General features: G+C 35.2%; 1 protein-coding gene across 1 annotated transcript; it reads right to left on the bottom strand.

Moving 5' to 3' along the window:
- Window positions 1–11,345: 11,345 nt before the first annotated feature.
- LOC110917844 (GDSL esterase/lipase At1g29670) lies at window positions 11,346–16,258 on the bottom strand. Its single transcript, XM_035985613.1, has 4 exons — window positions 16,007–16,258; window positions 13,008–13,205; window positions 11,686–11,885; window positions 11,346–11,594 (listed from the first exon to the last, which is right to left on the bottom strand). The coding sequence occupies exons 1-4, from the start codon at window positions 16,254–16,256 to the stop codon at window positions 11,346–11,348; spliced, it is 897 nt and encodes a 298-aa protein (XP_035841506.1). The 5' UTR covers window positions 16,257–16,258.
- Window positions 16,259–25,926: the final 9,668 nt, after the last annotated feature.

Below are 25,926 nucleotides of genomic sequence, written 5' to 3' on the forward strand. Positions count from 1 at the left end.
ATTTTGTTTTTATTCGTTCAATCTAGATTTTTTATCAATCAATCCATTATAGTGTTTTTACTAACTCGTTTTAATTCTCTTTTTTAGTCAAACCCATGTCAAAGACGAACTACAAAAAACATCACAATAAGTTTAAACAAATAAGAAATATAAAATTACTAATAAACCATTAAAACTTGACTCGCTATCGGTTTCAATATCACATAAAAAAAAATGAAAAAAACAAATAAAGTTGGTCGTTATCGGTCTTAATATCATATACAAGTGAAAATAAAAATGTGAGATAAAAGTGAACCGCTATCGGTCTTAATATCAAACAAAATAAAAGTTTTAATCTGGTTCATATTATAAACATGTTTGTTGAGTGAGGACGATCCTTTTTGTCTCGTTTTGAATATAAGGTAATACTAGATATATTCATTTGGTTTCGTTATGCAAATAAAACAATCCCAATTATGAAAGTTTTAATTTATTATAAAAAAGCTATGTAATCCCATGGTATTATCTTTGAATTTGATTTGTTGATCCATCGTAAGATTATGAAATTGCAAACAAAGTCAACATTAAAACCACGTAATCTTTCTGCTCCATATATTACAGATTAATTTAAAGATGTCAAACTTTCTATTCGATAAAAAAATAAGATATAACAAACAAACACAAGGGTAAACCAAGAAAATGCAATTCTGATTCAAATAGAAACTTCAGTTTAATCCGATCTTTTTATATATTTAATTGATAAATAAAAAGTAATTTTGATAAATAGTAAATAGATTTTACTCCTTTCTTTATGCATATTATTTAATAAGTAGAAAGTAATTTTGATAAAAAGTTTTGGTAAATAATAAGTAAATACAAAATACATGAAAAACACTATTTTGATAAATAATTTTTAAGGAACACCAAAATGGTAAATATTTTCTGCACCAACATTAGTTTGGAAAAAAAAAAACTTCATTTTTTTTGAAGGGGTGTTGTAATGCTATAATGTTGATGTGGCGAAAAATGTCTCTTATGGGGCATTAACCATTACGTAAGGTCTAACAGCTAATTACATTTTGTAGTTTTCCTCTTTAATAGCTAATTACATTAAATTTGTAACTTATATTTAAAATACATTTAAAAAAAAACTAATTTAGAGTGTATGATAAATTACAATGTGTGTAATATAAATTACAAGGTGCGTAGGATAAATTTCGACATGTTTGGTATACAATTTGATAATGTGTAGGATATATGTAGAACAAGTTTTATGTGTAGGATAAAATGAAATTGACAAATTAATTAATGAGAGAATAATTAATGTAAAAAGATGTGACAACTCGGAGTTTCAAAGTTAGTACCTTCGGTCCACGTTCTTGTTCTAACCTATCTATCCGACCCGTGACTCTGTTAAACGTGCTATGTAATTAGTAGTTGTGTGGTGTGTGTGTCACGGGCTAGTCTTTATGTCGTACTTACGATTGGGCCGTAACGAATAATTGGACCCCAATATGTGTATGTTTGTTTGATTACGAAATCCATTGGCATAATTGATTTAACTCGGCCCAAACATGACATGTAACATCAAACGAATAACCTTTGGTCTTGGCCCAAATATTGATTCACATTGCTGTGTAGTCTCGGCCCTAAAACACTGTTTTGTTAGTAGCAATAACCGGCCCAAAACGCCCAAAACATTGTTGTTTTTCTTAGCATAAACAATTGGCCCAAATCACACTTTACTTAGCAAATCATAACCGGCCCACTTGCTTAGGTATTGACTTTATAATCTAAGTATACGTACCCACTTTTCTTATCTCATATTTGCAACAAGAAACCTCCACCCCCTCTATTTGTGGTGCGACGAAGGAAGATCAGAACCCCCTTCTCTCTCGTAACCTAGCTTCTCTCTCTCTCTCGTTCTACTGGGAACTCGACGGCAGCCATAACTTTTTCCCTCTTCGAAGCATCGTTCTACTGGATCGAGTTGTGGTTAGTGAATTCTTATTCGTGTTGAATCTCACTCGTTTAATCTTGTTCATATGTGAGTCTTATACGCATGCTAGATAACAAACTGGTTGTGATTGTCTCATGAAAATTGGATGTTGTCTTGATGAGGATTATGTTAAGGGCTGATTAATATGCTAGTGATTGTATTGTATATACATGATTAGGGATTAACGTGTTATATGTGACTTCTTGGGTAATTAATGAGTAATATACTGCATGTGATTTCTGAATATATGTAATGATGAATCTGTGAATGAATATGATGAATGCTTCGTGTGGAATATGGTCAAACAGTTCAACTACCTTGGGTAATTAGTTAGAGTGTGGCTCAAATTAATTCATAGAAAAATTGGATAACAGGGATCTAGATAGTGACCGTTAATTACATTAAGTCATTTGCTGTTAAACAAGAGTGGGATTAATGGGTCTGTAGGTTGTTGAACGCATGATTTGTATGTGATTATTCGATTGAACATGATTTCGTTAATTTAGAAGTATTGCTTTATATTTCTGTTATCAACTAATAAAATCGTATGATCGATGTATCTGATGGGGCGGGTTTCGCATTTGGGTTGTCCGACGTTTGGTTAATCGGCTCGGTTTTTATCATATGAAGAAAGGATAAATGGGAGGTTAAACGCATGTATGATCGTTTTGAATAATAAAAAAATAACAGAAGTGATTAACTGCTGGAACGTTAATAATTATTTGATCCTCTTTGACAAACGACATAAATAGCATGAAATTATTATATTGCTTTGGGAGATATCTTGTTAACTGATTTGCACTAGGAATTAAGTAAATGAGACAGTAGTGGGCCGCATTCAAGGAAAAATGAATTGCATAGAACACACAGTTTTGGATTGCACAAGCACTTGGGTTTGTGGTTCACCTTGGGCCGAACACATTGGGTCGGGTAAGATATTGGGCCACATTATATCAGGCCCAAAAATATGTAGTCACACATCGGCCCACGTGTGAATCGCACATCGGGGTGCATGACGGTTGGAATGTTATGTCATACGCGTATATAAACGTACATGTTAGTAGCGAATTATTGAATGTAAACTCGTGATAGGAACCTGTGAATGTACTAAACATCTTATATGATTTACTAGATGAGGTGCATGGTGTGCAAGGTATCAAGTATGTGATTATAGAACGTATGTTATTGTTAGATTTCATGAACGACTGTTACGACTCGTGTGATGATGTATGTATGCCGCTTATGCAATGTGTGTGTGAGATATGTGATTTTGTGTATTAGAACTGATTGTTATTAAAACCATACTAGGATTGGATTGATCAAACAGTGAACACTTACTTTAATCTTACCGAGCAAACCAAAGGTGAGTTCATTGCATTTTCTCAAGCATGCGTCCCGGTGGTTTGGGACAACTGGTAAACATTTGGAAGGGAAACATTGGGTAAACTACTTAATCGGTTTTGGTTATTGCCTGGAGGGCAATGGGGGTAATTAGTTGATAGCGCTATTAGGTGGGAAACCTCACACCGGGCCGTAAGGACGGGCGTGAACTACTTATCTGGGTATGGCTATGGTTGTTAGAGGCACACTCCTCGGATACATATGGGCACTCTCCCTAGGGTATCTAACGAAGGCAACATAGCAAACGGTCGTTAAGGGGTACCCACTCCCCGGATACACATGGGCACACTCCCTAGGGTATCTAACATGAGCAACATCGTAACGCAACGTTGAATCGCATTAACATACATCTGGTAACTCAACACGTTAACAAAACCTTGAACTCACCAGCGTAGTCTGACACACTTGTTTGCATGCTTGTAGGTCGTTAACGTTTGGAACATGGACTTGCTATCTGGGAGTGCTGGAGTGGTCATGGATCGAGACTCTTGGATTCACTTATAAACAATGCATTGATTTTGATTATTATTATGAAACGATTACATGCTTCCGCTACACAACTTTTGAGAATTGATATCATGTAGACATCTTATTTGGTAATTAATGTTATGACTTACCTAAATATTTATCATTGGTTCAATGTGATTGGTGGCTCGAACTCTGATGCGTAACACGCCTCGCGGGGTTTCCGCAGGTGGAATTTGGGGGTGTTACAGTTGGTATCAGAGCCATTGGTTATAGTGAACTAGGTTTTAAAACGTTTTGTAAAACCAGACTATAACCGAACAACTTCGAAAATCGATCATGACACTCAGCTCCAGATTGCAAGGTTCGTCTCTCTCCCACTTTATACATTACTTGCTTAGCAGTCACACACTCACACCGTACATGAACTGAAACATTTAACACCATAGTGGCTCGATAGTGTGACACTACTCTTCGACTCATGTAAACCATAGAACTGTGATATCATCTGTTGTGTTGTTTGGACGGGGGAAACTTCGAGCGCAAGCTAAGAGGCACTGAGATAAGCATGCAAATTGCCTTATTATTTTGGGTGCACACTTAATAATAACGCAGGGTGCATGCAAATCCCAGTGAGGCTTAATGAGCGTGAGAAGGGTTCTGCCCTATTGTGTGTAAACTTGGTAGTTTGTAGATTTCAATGTGATACTCGACTTTTACCTCATTTCGACCCATAAGATTGTTCCCTTCTCTTATATAGAACCATGAGGGACAACGGAGGACGGGGGTATAAGTTAATCAACTCCCGGATAAACATGATGACATAAACAATAATCTTACTCCTTGTATCGCTAGAATTGCTATTGCATAACAGTTTTCCTCTCTAAGCTAGTCTATCCCCTAGCCCTTGTCTTGGCCGACGCTTACCGTTTAAGGTGACAGTTAGTTACTGTTCTTGATATAGATAAACCTATCATTCCATTATCATGGTCACACTACATTCTCGATTGTCTACGCATAAACTCCTATAACATTGTACTCTAGTTAAAAAAAATAACCTGATAAACTCTTCTTTTGATACGCAGTGATCACTTCTTGTACTCTGAGGATGGTTGTGTATTATTTTATGACCATATCATTTCGAAAATATTTTCGTGTCCTTGTAATGAAACCTTTTGGTGACGTACTTGATGTTCCTAATGCACACGCCTTAGTTCAACCCTTCAAAGTTGGCTTCATACATGTTCGACCAATTACACACTCAATTTCGTACATAGATTTTAGTGAACCATTCTTATTCGCATACGGCAGGCTTGACGACTGTGGAGAACGCTCCGATTAAACCGGATCACTATGAATTCGACCAACCGTTACTCTTCAACATAATTCTTCTTGCGCCAACACCCTCAAAGTAACGCTCCCATCGACCAGTACATCACTTTATTTCCATTTATACTTCTCGTTTGCGACCAGCTACATCCTCATCATCGGATTTGCTACTTTACTCATGATTCTAAAACAATTAGATGGAACAGATTGATGATAACCGCGTTTTGGTATATTCTTCGCGTTTTATCTTGTTGTGCTAAAATGAATACCATAGTTCCTGCATAACCCTGTTATACGCTAATCCTCGCTTGGCTAAATCACTCTCTACGAACGTCACTCGAGGAATGAGTCATACTTAAGATCATCAAGTGCAAGAACATACAATAAAATTTTTACTTACGTAAGGTATGCCAAGGTCAAAATTCCTTCTTGTGTGAAAGCACCATACTCATGTATAGCTTCATCGACCTCTTTGTTCCATGCTTGTCTCCCTTTGATCGAAGGCTGGTCATCTACTACAACCAACTGCGACCAAAATATCACGATCAATATCAACTGAAAATCTCTTTTCCCTCTGAACGAACGAGTCAAGATGATACCAGTCTGAAATAGGGATTAATGCCTAACTTGAGTTCTCATTCAATCGATTGATTGAATTGCTTGAATCACCTGTTCCAAGAAATTATGTTTTCCTTCTCGAATTCTTACATACGATGGCATCACCTTTGATCTTCGATAGGGGTGACTGCACCCGTTCTGATCGCCGGTAGCGATACCATATATAAACATATATCTCTTACACTCACTTTATCACATTCACATACTTTGCTTCGAGTAAATCTTGGTGGTGCACCCAACACACGTGATTTTAAAGTTGAGCATTTTAGCCTGTAACAAACTACCTTAACACATTTCCAGTTCGGTTTATTTCGTCGACCCTTCGTTTATGATGTACGACATTCGCCTCAATTCTGGTAAGATCTAGATATACATTAGATACACTTGCTTCGTGAAGTGTTGGCTACTTAATATACAACATCCATGATAACTAAACACTGCCTTTTTGCAAGTCCCCAAATTCGAAGGCGTATAGCTCACCCAAGTTATATTTAGTGCAACAACCCCCCCCCCCCCCCCCGGTCGCACATGTTAAATGCATCAGGCAATGCCATACAGATGTATGACACACTCGTATTTCAACTTTTGTGAGCATCTCTTGAGCTTAGCATAACTTGTCACAACATTCTTCATTATCAAGCTCCTGTTAACTCAACTTGTGTTTCTACTTAAGAGCAAGACATTTTTAGTTTAACACGGTTAACACAAACTCTGTTACCTCAAACACTCATTCATGCATAACACTCACGTAACGGTAATTCGGGGAATTACGGAATTACACATGGGTTGTACTCGAACGTTGATGAACAATTAGAACACTATTCCTGAACAAATAAAGAAATATAACTTATGTGAATTTATATGTTATCTGACCATATATGCTATGTGACTTATATATTATTTAGTGAACTTTCGTGAAACCGTATTTAACTACGTGTTTAGTGAATTATCGACAAACTCATAATTGGAGTTTAGAGTATAATATGGCCTAAATTTCGAGGACGAAATTTCTGTAACATGGGGAGGATGTGACACCCGAGCAAAATCCGCAATAATCCTAATTTCCTCACTTCACTCCTCTGTGCGTACTTGTCAAATTTCGGGACGAAATTTCTTTCAAGTTGGGGATGATGTGACAACTCGGAGTTTCAAAGTTAGTACCTTCGGTCCACGTTCTTGTTCTAACCTATCTATCCGACCCGTGACTCTGTTAAACGTGCTATGTAATTAGTAGTTGTGTGGTGTGTGTGTCACGGGCTAGTCTTTATGTCGTACTTACGATTGGGCCGTAACGAATAATTGGACCCCAATATGTGTATGTTTGTTTGATTACGAAATCCATTGGCATAATTGATTTAACTCGGCCCAAACATGACATGTAACATCAAACGAATAACCTTTGGTCTTGGCCCAAATATTGATTCACATTGCTGTGTAGTCTCGGCCCTAAAACACTGTTTTGTTAGTAGCAATAACCGGCCCAAAACGCCCAAAACATTGTTGTTTTTCTTAGCATAAACAATTGGCCCAAATCACACTTTACTTAGCAAATCATAACCGGCCCACTTGCTTAGGTATTGACTTTATAATCTAAGTATACGTACCCACTTTTCTTATCTCATATTTGCAACAAGAAACCTCCACCCCCTCTATTTGTGGTGCGACGAAGGAAGATCAGAACCCCCTTCTCTCTCGTAACCTAGCTTCTCTCTCTCTCTCTCGTTCTACTGGGAACTCGACGGCAGCCATAACTTTTTCCCTCTTCGAAGCATCGTTCTACTGGATCGAGTTGTGGTTAGTGAATTCTTATTCGTGTTGAATCTCACTCGTTTAATCTTGTTCATATGTGAGTCTTATACGCATGCTAGATAACAAACTGGTTGTGATTGTCTCATGAAAATTGGATGTTGTTTTGATGAGGATTATGTTGAGGGCTGATTAATATGCTAGTGATTGTATTGTATATACATGATTAGGGATTAACGTGTTATATGTGACTTCTTGGGTAATTAATGAGTAATATACTGCATGTGATTTCTGAATATATGTAATGATGAATCTGTGAATGAATATGATGAATGCTTCGTGTGGAATATGGTCAAACAGTTCAACTACCTTGGGTAATTAGTTAGAGTGTGGCTCAAATTAATTCATAGAAAAATTGGATAACAGGGATCTAGATAGTGACCGTTAATTACATTAAGTCATTTGCTGTTAAACAAGAGTGGGATTAATGGGTCTGTAGGTTGTTGAACGCATGATTTGTATGTGATTATTCGATTGAACATGATTTCGTTAATTTAGAAGTATTGCTTTATATTTCTGTTATCAACTAATAAAATCGTATGATCGATGTATCTGATGGGGCGGGTTTCGCATTTGGGTTGTCCGACGTTTGGTTAATCGGCTCGGTTTTTATCATATGAAGAAAGGATAAATGGGAGGTTAAACGCATGTATGATCGTTTTGAATAATAAAAAAATAACAGAAGTGATTAACTGCTGGAACGTTAATAATTATTTGATCCTCTTTGACAAACGACATAAATAGCATGAAATTATTATATTGCTTTGGGAGATATCTTGTTAACTGATTTGCACTAGGAATTAAGTAAATGAGACAGTAGTGGGCCGCATTCAAGGAAAAATGAATTGCATAGAACACACAGTTTTGGATTGCACAAGCACTTGGGTTTGTGGTTCACCTTGGGCCGAACACATTGGGTCGGGTAAGATATTGGGCCACATTATATCAGGCCCAAAAATATGTAGTCACACATCGGCCCACGTGTGAATCGCACATCGGGGTGCATGACGGTTGGAATGTTATGTCATACGCGTATATAAACGTACATGTTAGTAGCGAATTATTGAATGTAAACTCGTGATAGGAACCTGTGAATGTACTAAACATCTTATATGATTTACTAGATGAGGTGCATGGTGTGCAAGGTATCAAGTATGTGATTATAGAACGTATGTTATTGTTAGATTTCATGAACGACTGTTACGACTCATGTGATGATGTATGTATGCCGCTTATGCAATGTGTGTGTGAGATATGTGATTTTGTGTATTAGAACTGATTGTTATTAAAACCATACTAGGATTGGATTGATCAAACAGTGAACACTTACTTTAATCTTACCGAGCAAACCAAAGGTGAGTTCATGGCATTTTCTCAAGCATGCGTCCCGGTGGTTTGGGACAACTGGTAAACATTTGGAAGGGAAACATTGGGTAAACAACTTAATCGGTTTTGGTTATTGCCTGGAGGGCAATGGGGGTAATTAGTTGATAGCGCTATTAGGTGGGAAACCTCACACCGGGCCGTAAGGACGGGCGTGAACTAATTATCTGGGTATGGCTATGGTTGTTAGAGGCACACTCCTCGGATACATATGGGCACTCTCCCTAGGGTATCTAACGAAGGCAACATAGCAAACGGTCGTTAAGGGGTACCCACTCCCCGGATACACATGGGCACACTCCCTATGGTATCTAACATGAGCAACATCGTAACGCAACGTTGAATCGCATTAACATACATCTGGTAACTCAACACGTTAACAAAACCTTGAACTCACCAGCGTAGTCTGACACACTTGTTTGCATGCTTGTAGGTCGTTAACGTTTGGAACATGGACTTGCTATCTGGGAGTGCTGGAGTGGTCATGGATCGAGACTCTTGGATTCACTTATAAACAATGCATTGATTTTGATTATTATTATGAAACGATTACATGCTTCCGCTACACAACTTTTGAGAATTGATATCATGTAGACATCTTATTTGGTAATTAATGTTATGACTTACCTAAATATTTATCATTGGTTCAATGTGATTGGTGGCTCGAACTCTGATGCGTAACACGCCTCGCGGGGTTTCCGCAGGTGGAATTTGGGGGTGTTACAAAAGATATAAACTATCTAACGTAAAAAGTATAAGGGGGGTAGGGGTGCTCCACTGGTGATGGAGTTCCATCACTCACAACATCAAATCAAGTTCAACCATGTCATCGAGTTTTATTTCATCACTAGTGATGGATTTTAGTAGAAATGTCCATCACTCACCACACAAACATCTACCATTGAAAAACAATCGAACATGTGCAGCACCACAAATATCTTCACGCATAATCATGGCAACACGTTACCACATCCACGCGTGAACTTTGGGGACCGGCGGTGGTGTATAACGGCATTCAACGCGTGATCATTTCTTCACCACGAGACGCCCCGGGTGACCTAAACTATTTAATATTTTACCATTATACCATTACCTATTATTTTTACTTAAATTGATTTTATTCTCATTTAATCTCTGCCTATGTTATGTTATATGTATATATAAAAAGATTATTTTAGAAGAGATAAATAATCATTGAATTCTATGTAAACTAAATAAGTTGGCCTTACTGGCCTAAGCTATAATGGGCTCCCTACTCGCCCCTTGCCCCTTTGTATTGGCTAAAATTTTTTAAACTTAATAATTTCAATGGGGTGTACTTCAAATGCTAGATATAGGTTCTTTTATGGGTGTGTTAGACTACTCGGTGTTGAGGAGGCAAGTCTTTGGAGGATGTCTCTTCACGTCATCACCACGTCAACATCCAAGGAGGATGCGCCTTCAAGGATTGACAAGGGAAATGGAGGATGGATCTCACCCCATTTATTTAATTTTTCTTCCCCCTTTTGTGAAATCCAACTCTACAACATCCACCGCCTTTGCTCTTGCTCCCCCGTTTATTTAATTTTTCTTCCCCTGCCCTTGTTCCCCTTTTCTGCCCTTGCTCCCCCTTTTTCTTCCTCCAACTCCATCGCAGCCGCCACCACCAGAAAATCCAACTCGCCGCCATCACCACCACCACCGGAAAATCCAACTCGTCGGCATTACCTGTTACTCATCCGCTCACCTTCACTTTCTTGTTCTAAAACCATTCTCTCACACCTAAACAAAGGGAAATGGAGGATGGATCTCACCCCATTTATTTAATTTTTCTTCCCCCTTTTGTGAAATCCAACTCTACAACATCCACCGCCTTTGCTCTTGTTCCCCCGTTTATTTAATTTTTCTTCCCCTGCCCTTGCTCCCCTTTTCTGCCCTTGCTCCCCCTTTTTCTTCCTCCAACTCCACCGCAGCCGCCACCACCAGAAAATCCAACTCGCCGCCATCACCACCACCACCGGAAAATCCAACTCGTCGGCATCACCTGTTACTCATCCCCTCACCTTCATTTTCTTTTTCTAAAACCATTCTCTCACACCTAATTTTTACAGGTTTTAGAGAGAGAACCACCTAATTTTTTTAAAACTAGCCGTTGAACAGCTAAAATTGATGAGGTGGAGTGCCAGCTGGAACGGCTGGGAGAAGACGCTAAGGACGACGAAGTCCCTGTGGAAATGGTGTTGGGGTCCGCCGATGGGGCTAGACGGTCCAGGGACGTCCCCCGTACCGAGTAGCCTTAGTGACAACACTACTTTAAACATAGACCCGCTCATGAGTACAACCATGGCATGAAAAACACAAACTCTTAAATATATACCATGACCTTTTATAGTTTACCTTCTTTTTTCTGCAAAATGCTTGTTGCGTTGATGAAAGTGAATCTAGCATCTGGTTTAAGTTTGTTGAGTCCATCAACAAGAGTTTTTAGCCTATAGTTGAATGTATATTCGGCATCACTGAAGATATCTGCGCATGGTTTTCCTTTATATCCCCAATTTTTAACAATAAACGGAGTGCAACCCAATTGACCTAGACCGAACAAAGCAACCTTCCTACCTCCCAAGTTATACAAAGCCTGTCATACACCAAAAGTTAAAAAAAAAAAAAACTACAAAAGTATACGTAATAGCTAGTGAACGAAGATATGAGTAACAAGGTGTGTGTACCTTTAGTTGCCGATAATATTGTATAATAAGGATAGTTGCGTAATTTTGCGTTGAATATAACAGTGATGAGTTGTAGGTACCACCAGTTGACCATATCCAAGAAAAGTAGTTGTGGATGTAATCGTTCATGCCGATGTTTACAACATAAATGCATTCTTTAAGAAATGTTGTGTTCTTTCGTATGCGTGAAATGCGTGAAACTGTTGAATTGTGATGAACTATTTGTTGGTGAAAGCTAAATCGGTCACCCTGTGATGAAAATCACAATATAACATAAACTTGTTGTCTATTTGCTAATCAAAACTTCAAAATTGAATGTAACATATTCTATCGTTAAATAAAATCCGATGAATGGAACACTAATCACGAAGATTATTATAACATGTTAACATGACCATTAACTATTATAATATCTTAACATGACCAATTACTATTATGATATGCATATCATGTTTCTAATTTTTGGCCTATTTGAAAGAAGGTTAGTTAGGGTATACATGGATCTATAAATTCGTCATTCAATTCTTTGATGAAATTTTAAGAACATGTGATGAAAATGTTGATCCAAGGATTAGAGTAAAACTTGTGAAACAAATTAAACTAGATAGAGCATGCACTTTTGTCTAACTACCTGAAACATTTATCCCAATATCAACCTAAGTTAAGAGTCGACGAATCTAAGTTCGAGGAAATGAAATATCAAGCAACAAAGCTCATGAATAGTAAACGCCAAATGCTATATGTTGATCTTTTGAAAAGAATTACAATATCTAAACAAAGTCTTACAAAAAACTTTTTTTTTATGAGGTAGTGTAACTAGATACCCTAAGCCCTAAAACTAACCACCAAACCCTACTACTACACTCTAATGCCGTAGTGGTGATCTACCTCCCATGAGTGAAATTTGTACATGTTCTTTATTATTTTAAGACAAGGCTAGTGTGTGCATACATATAAAGCGGGAACTGCTTAAACAAATTTTAACTAAATTCATTCCAGCGACGATAAAACTGGCTCAGCGAACAATATAATGACACTTCCTTGTGCGTCTCCAACTACATTATACTTTTTCTTACAAGTAGTTTGTAGTTTTTTCCAAGATCTCTTTGGATTGCTTATTTGTAGATGTTTTTAATGTTCTTGATCTTCTTTTCTATAATTGATATAAGACTATGTGAAATGGATTACTAAAAATTGCAAAAGTAACTGTCACATAGGCACAAGCGTGTAGCGGGTTAACCACAGACACAATAACTTTTATTGCTTTCTATTTTTTTTATAAAAACGGGAAGGAGGCTTTGATAAGATAGATTGTGATTAACTTGGGCTCCACACCCCAAGCCCTCGTGCTTGGTAAGATAAACGATACCCAATGTAGTGACAAATGGTGATTACATTATGAATTCCAGTTCTGTCCAGAATACCAGCTCCACCACTAGCGTAGTTTACGCCTTTGCTGATCTGGTCATCGGTTGCGGTAGCATACGTTGGAATGAATTCATCAAAGCCAAGATTTTGACCTAAAATCACACAAACGGTATGTTAAGCTGAATGATATAGATGTCCATATTAATAGGTGAAGATAAAAATGGCAATAGTAATCACATGTGAGTTAATGTTAATCGGATGTATAAATACATATACAAAAAAAATATTAACTAAAATGTTAATTGGATGGCATCAAGGGTAAGTTTTCCTACAAAGTCTCCTAAATCTAAGAAGTGTGCGAAGACAGAATTAATCGCAAAATATAACACAATGTCCAGAAAAAAAATACACAATGAGTCACAAAAAAAAAAAAAAAAAAAAAAAAAAACACAATGATGCAAATATAGAAAAGACACGCTGCTAAATAAAAAGACACAATGATAAAACAAAAATTCTAAAATCTACAGTGGAAACCTAAAATTTCATATCTTAGAGTTCGATGAGACGGTTCTGATGCGGCTCTGAATGAGGTCAATCGAAGTGCATTTGATACCTTTTTTACAATTTGTTATTTTTAGAAAACTTTATATATTTGATGTAACCGATGATATTAAAATAAGTTTCAACCATATACAAATTCGATAACCCTAGTTGGATACAGAGTGTTAATTTACCAAAGGCGAGAAGATAAAACTAATAAAATTATCAATTCACCTTTATTTATTTATTTATTTATTTATTTATTTATTTTTGTAAAATACCAATTTAATTAGGGCCTTACATCAAAGTTAATGGAAGGTTTGGTAATGGTATGTTTACATGGTTCAATTTTTATCATTAACTATAACCATAATTGCTAACTTTGGTTATGAAATTTCTTTACTATAACTATAATCATAACCATAACCATAACCATAACCAAACATTAGCTACGGTTAATTGGTTATGAAGTCAGTTATGGTTCGGTTTCATTATTTTTGGTTAATTAACCAAGAAAGGTTTAAAATAAAAAGGGGTGTTATTAGGGGCGTGCACTGTCAGGACTTAGCTTGGGTCTTTTTTATAAAACAACCAAGACCATACTTTTTGATTAAACTACCGATGTGGAATTCCCTTTAATAAGTTAAAATCTCAACAAAAAATTACCATCATAATACCTTTGTTCTTCATTAAAATAAAAGAGCATCTACAACAAGATTATTCTGTTATTTACATGGTTCATGTAAAACATAAATCTACTATATAGACTTATAATTACATTTTCGGTTCGGTTTTGGTGATTTCGGTTAACCAAAGCATCATAACCGTAATCATAACTGATTATTCAGTTATATAAAAATTTCATAACCATAACCATCGGTGGTCATCGGTTATTCGTGGTTCGGTTATGTCAGTTATGGTTTGGTTATCGGTTATGACGGTTATTTTGCTCACTTACTTATTCCCTATTTTTTATGATGACGTGCGAGGATTTGGGCCCAATTCTCTTAGTGGACTGAGTCGAGTTGGGCCAGGGAAGAGTCTATAGGTTGGGTCATGAGATAGGGTCGAAGTCACATTTAGGAGACCATGTCTACGGCGACAAAAAGTTGATCGAGAGGAGGGAACCAGATTCAAGGGTTGAGTATTAGTTCTATCTTTTAATTATTTGCATTATTATTTTAGTATTTATAAATAGTTTATTTTGATTTTCCTAGAATTGTGATTCATCGTTATTTAAGTGGGAATCAAGATTATGATTATTTTCTGGAACATGATTATTGTTTGATACTGAAAACTACAGGTCAAATCATCTGACATTGGAGCTTTCCGTTAACATCGTTTGTCTATCGTTTGTCCGTTCTTGATTACCATTTATTTGTACTTCCCTTTGCATCATGTCGTATAATAAATGAGCTGTTAAAAATATGTAGGGCCCAACAGGATATGGAGGTCCCCTGGGCCCTAATGCCTCATGGCTTGAGTCGGGAAAATGCCAGAAAAGAAAGGTAATAGTGAGATTCATACGAAGGTCTCTAGAGGAACATAACTTGTAGTTAAAAGCAGCATATGCCTAATATAGGGTATGTTTGGCAAAAGTAGCTGTTGGCTGGAAGCTGGTAGCTAGTGGCTGGAAGGTGATAGCTAATAGTTGTAGCTTTTTAGATATATTTGGTATTTGGCAGAGTAGCTGGAGCTTTTAATAAAATGTATAAAATGATCAAAATGCGCATAGCTAAAAATTTAAAAATTTGTGCATTAAAAATTTCATTATTTTTAGAGGTTAAAATAGTCATTTTTTCCCTAAAAGCTTGTAGCTCCTTCTAAAAGATACTAGTATGAGCGTTCAACCAAAAGCTTCAAGCTCCTAACCTAAAAGCTTCAAGCTCCTTCAACCAAACAAGACTTTTTATTAAGCAAAAGCTTTTTCTTAAAAGCTTAAAGCTAGAAGCTCCTAAAAGCTCCATTCCAAACATACCCATAGTCATTATTTATTCACAAAAGAAGAAGCATCTCACATACATTTAACAAAGGTTTGTGTTACTTTTTTTAAATGAGCTCCAAAAAAATTGAGGCCCAAAACACTAGCTTTAGGCCTTTACCTTGTTACACTAACACATATGGGCCGGCCCTACCGTCTTATGTATTTCACGTATTAGGTTGCATAAGTATTTGTACGTAATGGTTTAAAGATATGTGAAGGAGAAAAAAGAAGAGACGCTTATGTCAGCGGATTATTTATATATAATAATACCTTTCAAACAACATTTTTTATATTGTTGATAAAAGGTTAAGGCGTTTTGTTTTCTTTTCAAAACGTTCACTAAAAACACATATACAGTGCCATTTTCCGTATATTAGTGATACTTAATGATTAACGTAAAAGCAAGTAAAGCCAAAAGAGACAACATACCGATAATATCAGCAGCGGTTCGACCATTAGTGAACCTGCCTGTGTGACCTTTAGGAAAATCGATTCCATATGGTGGATAATTTGCTTTCCACTTAGTATCAAGTTGATTGTTATTACCAGTATCAAAAAGAGAGTCTCCAAATATAAAGTAACATGGGACTTGTGGTTTACCGGATACAACAAAATTTGGAAAGTGCAGAACCATTATTAAACAAGTGAAATAGATTAATAAGCCAAAATGGCTACCCATATTTGTTTGTGTATAGAGAATGGTTTATTGATTGATTATGAATGGGAATTTTCACAAACTTTAAAAAGACAATGAGATGTTGGCAAGAGTGTTACGCAAAATGATAGAAAACTAGTAGAATTGTTTCGGTGTAGCAAGAAACACGTATATAATACAAAGTAAAAAAATGTTTATATTAGTTGTCTCATACACGTGTTTTAAATTGATGAAAAAAACCATAAAATCGAATACTGATGTTCGACTGATATCATTGTAGTTTATTATAGTACCGGTACATAATATAGTTTATACCTGAACATTAACAAAACAAAAAAATATTCAGTACGAGAAACCGAAAATAAGTAAAACCAAAAATTGTACCAATTATGGCAATAAGTACAGGTGTGAAAAAATACGTAAAGTACTGAAACCGATCAAAATATTTTAATTTTGAATATAACTTAGTTTAAATTCTTTACCCAAAAAACTTAGTTTAAATTCAATAAAATTAATATTACCATTTTGAGAAAAAAACATAAATGTGTACTAAGAGTAAGCTACGAAAAAAATATCAAAAAATAATATCGATACTAATGTTGTTTAGTTGGTATTGAAATGGTCCGGTATGTTACCGGTAATCAATATAATTTACCATACAAAAGATCTTTTATTTTGAATAAATTATGTTTGCAATTTAATCAATATAGATTGATGAATAAAATAAAATATGGTTGCGTATTCATTTTTCTTAAAATTTAATGAACCTCCAAGATATGAAAGAAAAACCGAATTATATGATAAATAAAATATTATTAAATAAACAATTTGGTTATCGCATGTAACAAACAATTAGTAGAATTTCCTCTGTGTTGTCGCAAAATTCAGTCTATTCAAGTCAGTGTGGTATTGGTATGGTATCATCACTCTATATAGCAACCTAAACGGAAACAAAAAATAGAGTTGTGATATGACTAAAGATATCGACATGTGTTTTAGATAAAAATGAATATTAGTGTGTTTCTAATAATACAGATACTATACTGGTACGAGTTTTATTTAGCCGGGATCGGATTGTTTTGTCATGATAGTATGTTACCAGCCCTCGTTATAGCCTACGCTACAAAAAAAGTTATAATTTAAATACGAATCTGCTTTCAACATTATTTGGCCGGTCACTACGAGACAGGAACTCGGTTGGTTATGTTACCTGCGCTGGTTGTAACAACCGAAAGAGAAGGTAAAGAAAAATAAAGTCGACTGAAAAAAACAATACCTATAATATCGATACTTGTACGGATGTTATTTGACTAAGATCGGTTCGTTCATGACATTACACGTACGACACCATCACTCGTATAGCTTATGATACCAAAAAGAGAAATTGGCCTGTAATAATCCAACCTAGACCTTATTGGTGTAAAACTTGCCTCGAAACGGTGCTCCAAACGATGAAAACGACGCTTCAATTCGGGTGTTTAAATTTCCAATTAACCAAAATCAAGTCAGTTGGAGCACCATTTCGAAGTAAGTTTTACATCAATGGACTCCTATCATCGTTTTGATCAAAAACCATAAAAAATATGTTTGTAATTTGGAAAAATCTTAACTCCGTTAAGATTTTTTAACGAGGGACCATTGTAGGGAAAATAGGTGAAAGGTGAGACTGGTGGGGGGAATATTCTGAGATGGGATTACTAATGACCAACAAGGTCTAGGTGTAATTATCACATGACAATTCCCCTACCAAAAAATACTATATAGAATTAGACACGACGCAACACATACTCGAAGTTGTATAGATATTGTGTATTAGAAGTTACAGGAGAAAAATCAAAATATGTTTAGACACTTCAGTGTGTGTATATAGATATATATTACACGGGTTTGATAAATGAAATATATATCAATAATAGAAAATTATTTTCTATTGTATGGTTGAATCAACCCATGTATTATACTAATAGAATAAAACATAATATAATTTATTAACATATATAATTATCAAGATATGTGTTTTTTTAAATGAACATTGACATGATAGTTATAATTTATGTAAAAGTTATTTTTTTTAAACATTATTTTAGTCAACTGTGTATTAACTTTGAGTTTTTAGTACCACATATTTTTTTGTTATTTAACATAATATATTTTTACCGTTCTTACCATTCAGTCACATTAAATGTTTGAAATTTAAAAAAAAAATCACTCATGAAAACGATATCATCATTATTTTTCGTTTTTTAAATATATACTTAACATAATTTTGAACTTAGTGAAACTTTTAAATAAAAAATATATGTTTATTTAAAAAACCGATTAATTAATTTCATATTAAAATCATCTGAATAATGATATAATAACTATATATATAAAAATAAGTATCTATAATTTAGTATGAGACAAAGACAAAAAAAAAAAAAACCAAAAAATAGATGAGTCCAATGAATGATATGTGTCCCCATGGTTTTCTTTTATTATATAATATAAATTAAAATATAAATATTTTTAGATATAAATGTGGCTTATTGAATTGTTTTAACATTCGTAATAACCATTATATAGTATAAATTCAAAATTTTAAACAAAGAAAGGTTTAAACCTATAAATCTTATTAATTTCAATGAGCTAATTAAAATAATTTAACTAGTTGCAATTAGAAAAGGAAACTATTGGCCAGAAAAAATTATTCCATATATAAATTAGCAAGTTATATGTGCATCATAACTTGTACATTGTGCTTTAGGTATTTTAAAAAAAAAAAGTTGATTTTTTTACTTTTAACCTGAAGGTTTTTACCTTTTGCAATTTTAACCCTACATAATTTGCTTTTTTAACTTTAACCCAAAACTTTTCATTATTTGCAAAATATTATTCCATATATAAATTAGCAAGTTATATGTGCATCATAACTTGTACATTCTGCTTTAGGTATTTTAATAAAAAAGTTGATTTTTTTACTTTTAACCTGAAGGTTTTTACCTTTTGCAATTTTAACCCTACATAATTTGCTTTTTTAACTTTAACCCAAAACTTTTCATTATTTGCAATTTAACTTCACAACTTTTGTCACTTATACTTTTCATCTTTCGCGAATTTTCTTTTTACGTATAGTTCTAAATTTTTCGAGTTAATACGACGTAACGTGCATGTGTGATTCAACGTTTAATACCTCTATTTTTTCATGTTTGACAGGTTCGTCGCAACACGCATATCCTAGGTCGAGTTAGTGTTGGTGGTCGATAACGGTTGTGTGACATTAGTACTATTTGACACCGTTTTACGCCCCGCCGCAACGCGGGGTGTGCTTTGGGGGGTTTTCAAAGAAAAAATGGTTATGCATATGGTTGTTGTAACGTTGGCTTTGCGGGTTTTCTAAAAAAAATTGGATATAAAAATAAAAGTTAAATGTCTAGCCGGTGGTTTGTTATTTTTGCAGACTTGGGTCTAAGGGTTTAATAATTACAGAATTGGTTTTAATGGTTGTAATTTTTGCAATTGTGTGTATGTTAAGTTTCTCAATTGAGAGTGTGTGAAATGTCTATTTTGCCCATGAGTATAAAAATAAATAAAACCAAATAAAAATAAGTGGTCGTCACACCCACATCCCACCCTTGTTCTTCTTCCTCACTCCACCCTTTTAAACCCAAACACCCCGTGCATCACCATCACCAACCACCTCAAGGATAGTAAATTTGCCTGGCCCCACGTCGCACCTCAAGAAAGATCGTGTTACATTTTGACCGAGTTTTTTCCTCAGCTTTTCTGGTCAGATTCACAGGTTAACTTGAGTTTTGGTTGGTAAATGAAACATGTATTTAGTCGCTACTGAAGGTTAACTGCTCGTTGTTGTTTACTTAGTTGAATTTTCTCATCATCCACTATTAGGTTTGCTTAGGTTACTAAAGAGAAAACAATGAAATTCCCTCCCAATCCAAACTCACTCCACAAAATTTATTATCTTCCTACTCCAGCCAAATTCCCGACAAAACTAAATCAGAGTTCAAATTCTAATTAAAGAATCAAATCGAGTTCCGATTCCAAACATAGATTCTTATATATGTATATGTTCGCAATAGCAGGTTCTAACTCCCAAAACCAAAATCGAGTTCGAAAGTTGCTGGTAGGTTCCAAATTTGATATTGTTGTCAACAGGCCGATTCAAGCGATACCAAAAATCAAAATTGTTGGATGTTTGTTGGTGGTTGGTGCCATTAATTATGGTATCTTGATTATTGTAAGAACAGTGTGTTCCAAAACCAACAATGAATAAGGTTTTGATACTCATTTAGCGAAATTTGTAAAGTTTACGTTTTTCACTTTTTATTTAATAAAACTTTGACTCGTCATTTCGCCTACTTAACGTGATCTTCAGAGGGTGTTATAACAATGGATTAACACCTTCATTATTATGATCACGTAGCCATGTTCAATTTGAACTTTGGCCTGATCGAAAAGGTCATAACCGAAAGTCAAATCAAAAGTCGATTTGCTTGACTTTCGGCTAATAACTAGCTTAACAAAATGAAATAGACTAGAGAAAGCACCTACTAGTGTTGAAGAACACTTAAGGTACTCAGAAGGAGCCTTTCAATACTGGAAGCAAGCTCCATAAGAAGGTTTAAAGGTGAGAAAGAATGGTGTGAGTAAAATGTGAATAAGGAAGGCCTATTTATACCAATTCTTACGTTGTGAAATTGTGCCAAGTGTCCCTAGAGTGCTTAAGAAGATGATTAGTGTCTGTATATGTGCCACAATGTGGTGAAGTGTGGCAAAATTATGTGAAAGGTGGCAAGTTTATGTGAAAGATGGCAAGATATGCAGCGGGCTGCTGCTAGCTCCAACTCTGTTGTTAGTGTACCCCTTATGGACTATAACGGGTATGGCTTACGGTCCATAAGGGACCTCAGGTGTGCAGAAAATATTGAACATCCTTACGGACCATAAGAGTATGTTCTTGCGGTCCGTAAGGGACCTCATAAATTTATAAAATTTGCCTTTTAGGCATATTTAGCCCCTCAACTTTAAATTTATAATATTTTTATGATTTTTAATCCTTACTTTCAACATTATGAATTATGTGAAAGATTTTGTTAGGAAACTTTATTTTTAAGTATTGAAGAAAATCTCAATCAACTGGATCTCTGAAGAAGATAACAGTCCTGAAGATCACAGCAAGAAGAAGAAGATCGGATAGGACAACTGAAATGCAAAGTATCCACTTCAAAGAATCACAAGTTGATCAAGAGTTGATTTGGATTATCAGAGAAGGTCATTTCTGATGGATCTGATGATATTTCTGATGAAATATCATCAGTTTCTATCATCAGTTTCTGACGATTCTGATCATCAGACTTACTTTCTGATGATTTGTTCACCAAAATTTCTGATGAAGTGGTTTATCACAAATTCTGATGAAAGCCCCACTTGTCTAAAAATCACAACTCTATCCTGCCACCAATGACCGAAACATGACATTATTGGTTATCATGATTACAAATGCAACTTGAACGATGGATTCAATGAATATGTCAAATTGCTACTTTACGCAGGACTTATTGCATGAATAAAGAATTGTTTATTCATGTCCACAGCCGTCTATAAATAGAAGGCTCGAGAGGCAGAAGATACTTGAGTTTGAAGCTTAGCATTCATATACAAACACCCAAACTCCACTGCTCTTCTCACCCACAAAAATCAAGATTCATTTGTATTAGATAATAATCTTACAATCACCTTGTTTAACTTAAATTTAATATTAAAAAGTAAAGAAAAAAACAAAAACAAATATGGAAACAATTAAATTGTATTTAATACTTCAATTTAATATTAAAAAGTAAAGGAAAAAACAAAAACAAATATTGAAACAATTAAATTGTATTTAATCAATATTTTAGACGGGAAAAGAAAAAAAAAGATGAGGTTAATGAATAACACGTGTTCATTAAAGGTTTGAGTGTGGAATCTAAAGATTGTGGGTAACTAGAGAGCTATACATTTAACATTTAAAATATTTTTTAATTTTATTTTTAATTTCTAAACGTTTACATATAAATGCATGTAAATGTCTTTTTTTATAAAACTTAACTGTACAACTACTATTCTATAGCAAAAGTGGTGAAACTTTATATTTGGGTTAATTACAACTCGCTATTTGGGTATTTGCCACCGGAAATTTGGTCCCAATCGATTGATCTATGAGCAGTGTTTTGACCCGGACTGGACTGGCCGGTCGGACCGGGAACCGGAGAGTGAGTCGGTTCGGGTCATGGTAGCGGGGCCGGAAATGCATTGAACCGGTGTTGAACAGGCCGGTCGGACCGGTTTTTGGAAGGGTTGGACCTGTTTTTTATATATTTTTCAGATTTAACCCTATTAATTTTTATAATATTTACGATACCTTCCCGTTCTTACGTTCGTTCGGACCGCTCAGACCATTGAACCGGTAAGAAGACTAATTCGACATCCGGTCCGGTTCTAAAAACATTGTGTACGATTGAATTTGCAGTCAAAGCCTCTATGGGTAATCTCACTTTTGTGAGCAAGGATTATTTTGTGAACGAATGCATGACCACTTTGTTTTGTTTTTTTTTTTTTTTTAACGGCCAACAAACTCAATCCCGAGCACTCTCGGGACACCCACTGGACAAACGGAGTATTCTGAGAGTAACCCGAATCCACCACCAATTCCGGGGAAAACCCGGTAACCCACCCGTCCGTAGGCACGACGGTGAAATTACCGGTAAAATCCGTTTGGCTCAAGGATCCAACCCAGGTTACCCTGGGTCTCCTATCATTGCCCACCAATGCCTCACTCTGCACCAAGTGAGAGTCGAACATGCATCTCTCAAGAGAAATGCAAGCCCTCCACCACTTGATCTAGCGATCATTGACACATAACCACTTTGTTAATTATCTTTTTCTTTTACAATTGTAATTATGATTTTACTAAGATTTTAATAATTTTATCTGCGACGTAAAGATTTAATTTTCTTCGCTCTTTACGTAAGAAACTTGAAACAACTACGTTTAAATATTGGTAAATTCACATCATGGATTATTGTTAAGGCCACATGGTGTGGTCTACCAAATCAGACAAAATAGCGTCTTATAGCGTCCCACTCCTATTTTCTAGGCGTCAAGGGGGGGGGGGGGGGGGGGGGACGTTGTGGAGGGAGCTTCCAGTAACAAACGCTAATGGAGTGTGCAGGTAAGACCCAATGATTTCAACCAATCAGGATTTTTCCTCTTTAATTTCCCTTTTTGTATTTTGTTTAATAGCGAGCTTTAAAAGGGCATTATCCAACATCGTGCAAATTAACGATAACGCCCCTCGCTTATGTGATGCATACGTGGCTCTGACATGACACTATAAAACTCTTAAGAGCTTTATACCACACGACTCAGCCTAATAATATTTTTGTAGCTAAATTACTTTTTATCAAATTATATTGAAAAAAAGTATTCATGAATTTTTTTAATATAAATTGAAATATATTGTTTTAGTGGGTGGAGATACAATAGGAAGTTTATTTGGCTAGGAAGGATAGGAAGTGATCTTGACCATCCATTAAGTTAATCAAGGGCTAAGATTAAATCAGAGAAATTGAAAGGAAAAAAAGAGGCGCGTGAGTTTGTTCAAGGGCATTCTAGTCAATCCAAGCCAATAGTTTCTCTCTCCTCCAATTCCCCCCCATTTTTTAAACGTAAATAACTCTTTCATACGACATTATTTTTTTATAAAAAATGCCCCAAAAAAACGAGCGTTTGTTTATCTTTAAAACAAGTATACTATTGCTATATTAAAAAAAAATTAAAACCCAGTTGCGTAAAACACAATAAAAACCCACCAGTTACGTAAAACGCAATGGAAAAAAAACCTAAAAAATGACATTTTTCTAAAACGCAATGCACAAAAAACACAAAGAAATGACTTATTTGTAAAACGCAATGGCCAGAAAACACACAGAAATGTCTTATTTGTAAAACGCAATGGCCAGAAAACACATAAAAATGTGTTTTACCTAAAACGCAAAGCACCAAAAACACAAAGAAATGACTTATTTGTAAAACGCAATCGCCAGAATACACTTAAAATGTCTGTTTCCTAAAACGCAATGGTCAGAATACACTTAAAATGTCTGTTTCCTAAAACGCAATGCACCAAAAACACAAAGAAATGTCTTATATGTAAAACGTAATGGCCAGAAAACACTTAAAAATGACTCATTCTAAAACGCAATTAACTGAAAACACCTAAAAAATGTGTTTTACCTAAAACGCAATGACTAAAAACACTTAAAAATGTGTTTTTTTCTAAAACGCAATAGCCAGAAACCACATAAAACTCTCTTATCTCTTATTGTTGTGAACTGTCTGAATTGTCTACGAATTACTGTCTACGAATTGCTGTGAACTGGCTGCAGCTCAACCCCAGCCAGGGGCTCTGCCCCTTGGACCCCGCCAGGGGCTGCCGCCCCTAGGACCCCGCTACCGGGGGCTGCCGCCCCCGGACCCCCGCAAAGATCGTAAAACGCAATGACTAAATCAAAAACCCAGATCGTGAAAATGAAATTAAAGTGGATCGAAGCCGATTTCTTCATCAATTGACGAAATTTGAATGATAGAAACACTTATCAACGCTCGAATCGAACGAATCGAGTGATTATCTCCAAAATCACCGGAAAAAACGAGTTTTTTTTATGAAATTAAACTGGGTTTTCTTCAAAAAAAGCTGAAGAACACGTTGATCGGGTTCTGAATCATTGATTGGTGATGAAAATCGCACTATAATGTAGTGATTATTGAGATAGAAAGTGAAGAAATAGTTGAAGATGGTGGGTTTTGAAAATGGTGGGTTTTTTAATTTACTGGGTTTTGAAAAAGGAAGAAGAAGGAGTTGGATTGACTAAAATACCCTTTCTCTTTATTTTAAAATTTGTCACATGTCATAATCCTATGGCTTCATATCATTCCTAGCGAAAATTAACTTCCTATTTGATCTTTTCCCTTGTTTAGCTAAATATAAAGTGAAATACATGATATATATATATATATATATATATATATATATTCTAAATATAAAATCAGTTATTTTTTTCACTAAATTCATTTTTATGAATAAGAAATAAATGGTTATAAGGTAACAGGGTATTGTTCTTTTTTGAAGTTGGTTTGAGTTTGTTTGATAGAACTTTGACTTGCCATATAACCGAAATCTATTTGATACGTGATAAATATCTCTACAGATTTAGTTAATGAATATGACACATACCCAATCATTCTGTTTATGTTGGTAAACATCGACCTTTTCAATAGCTTTTCACATGAGAGATTAGTGGTTCAATTTTTAGTGTTATTAACAAATATCAATTTTCAATCAAGTTTTTGGTGGGTCGTGGTTTATTTTTGATTGATCACTTGATGAATACTACAAGAACCTAATCATTCTTGTTAAACGAATTATTCCTGGTACTTCATTTAGTCATCTTACTGGTATACTCTAAAATCTTTTTCGGACACCCTTTTCACTCTATTTCTTTGTATATTCAGTCTTTCAAAAAAAATATTATTTTTTAACCCATATGGTTTAACAAAAATCATCACTTCAGTCCTAAATTTATTTTTCTTTTTGGTCCGTGGAACATTGTATTTGACAATTTTTTTTGTTTGCTTCCTTTCCCACTCTCTCTCT

Source organism: Helianthus annuus, chromosome 16, assembly GCF_002127325.2.
Source record: "Helianthus annuus cultivar XRQ/B chromosome 16, HanXRQr2.0-SUNRISE, whole genome shotgun sequence".
NCBI classification, from domain to species: domain Eukaryota; kingdom Viridiplantae; phylum Streptophyta; class Magnoliopsida; order Asterales; family Asteraceae; genus Helianthus; species Helianthus annuus.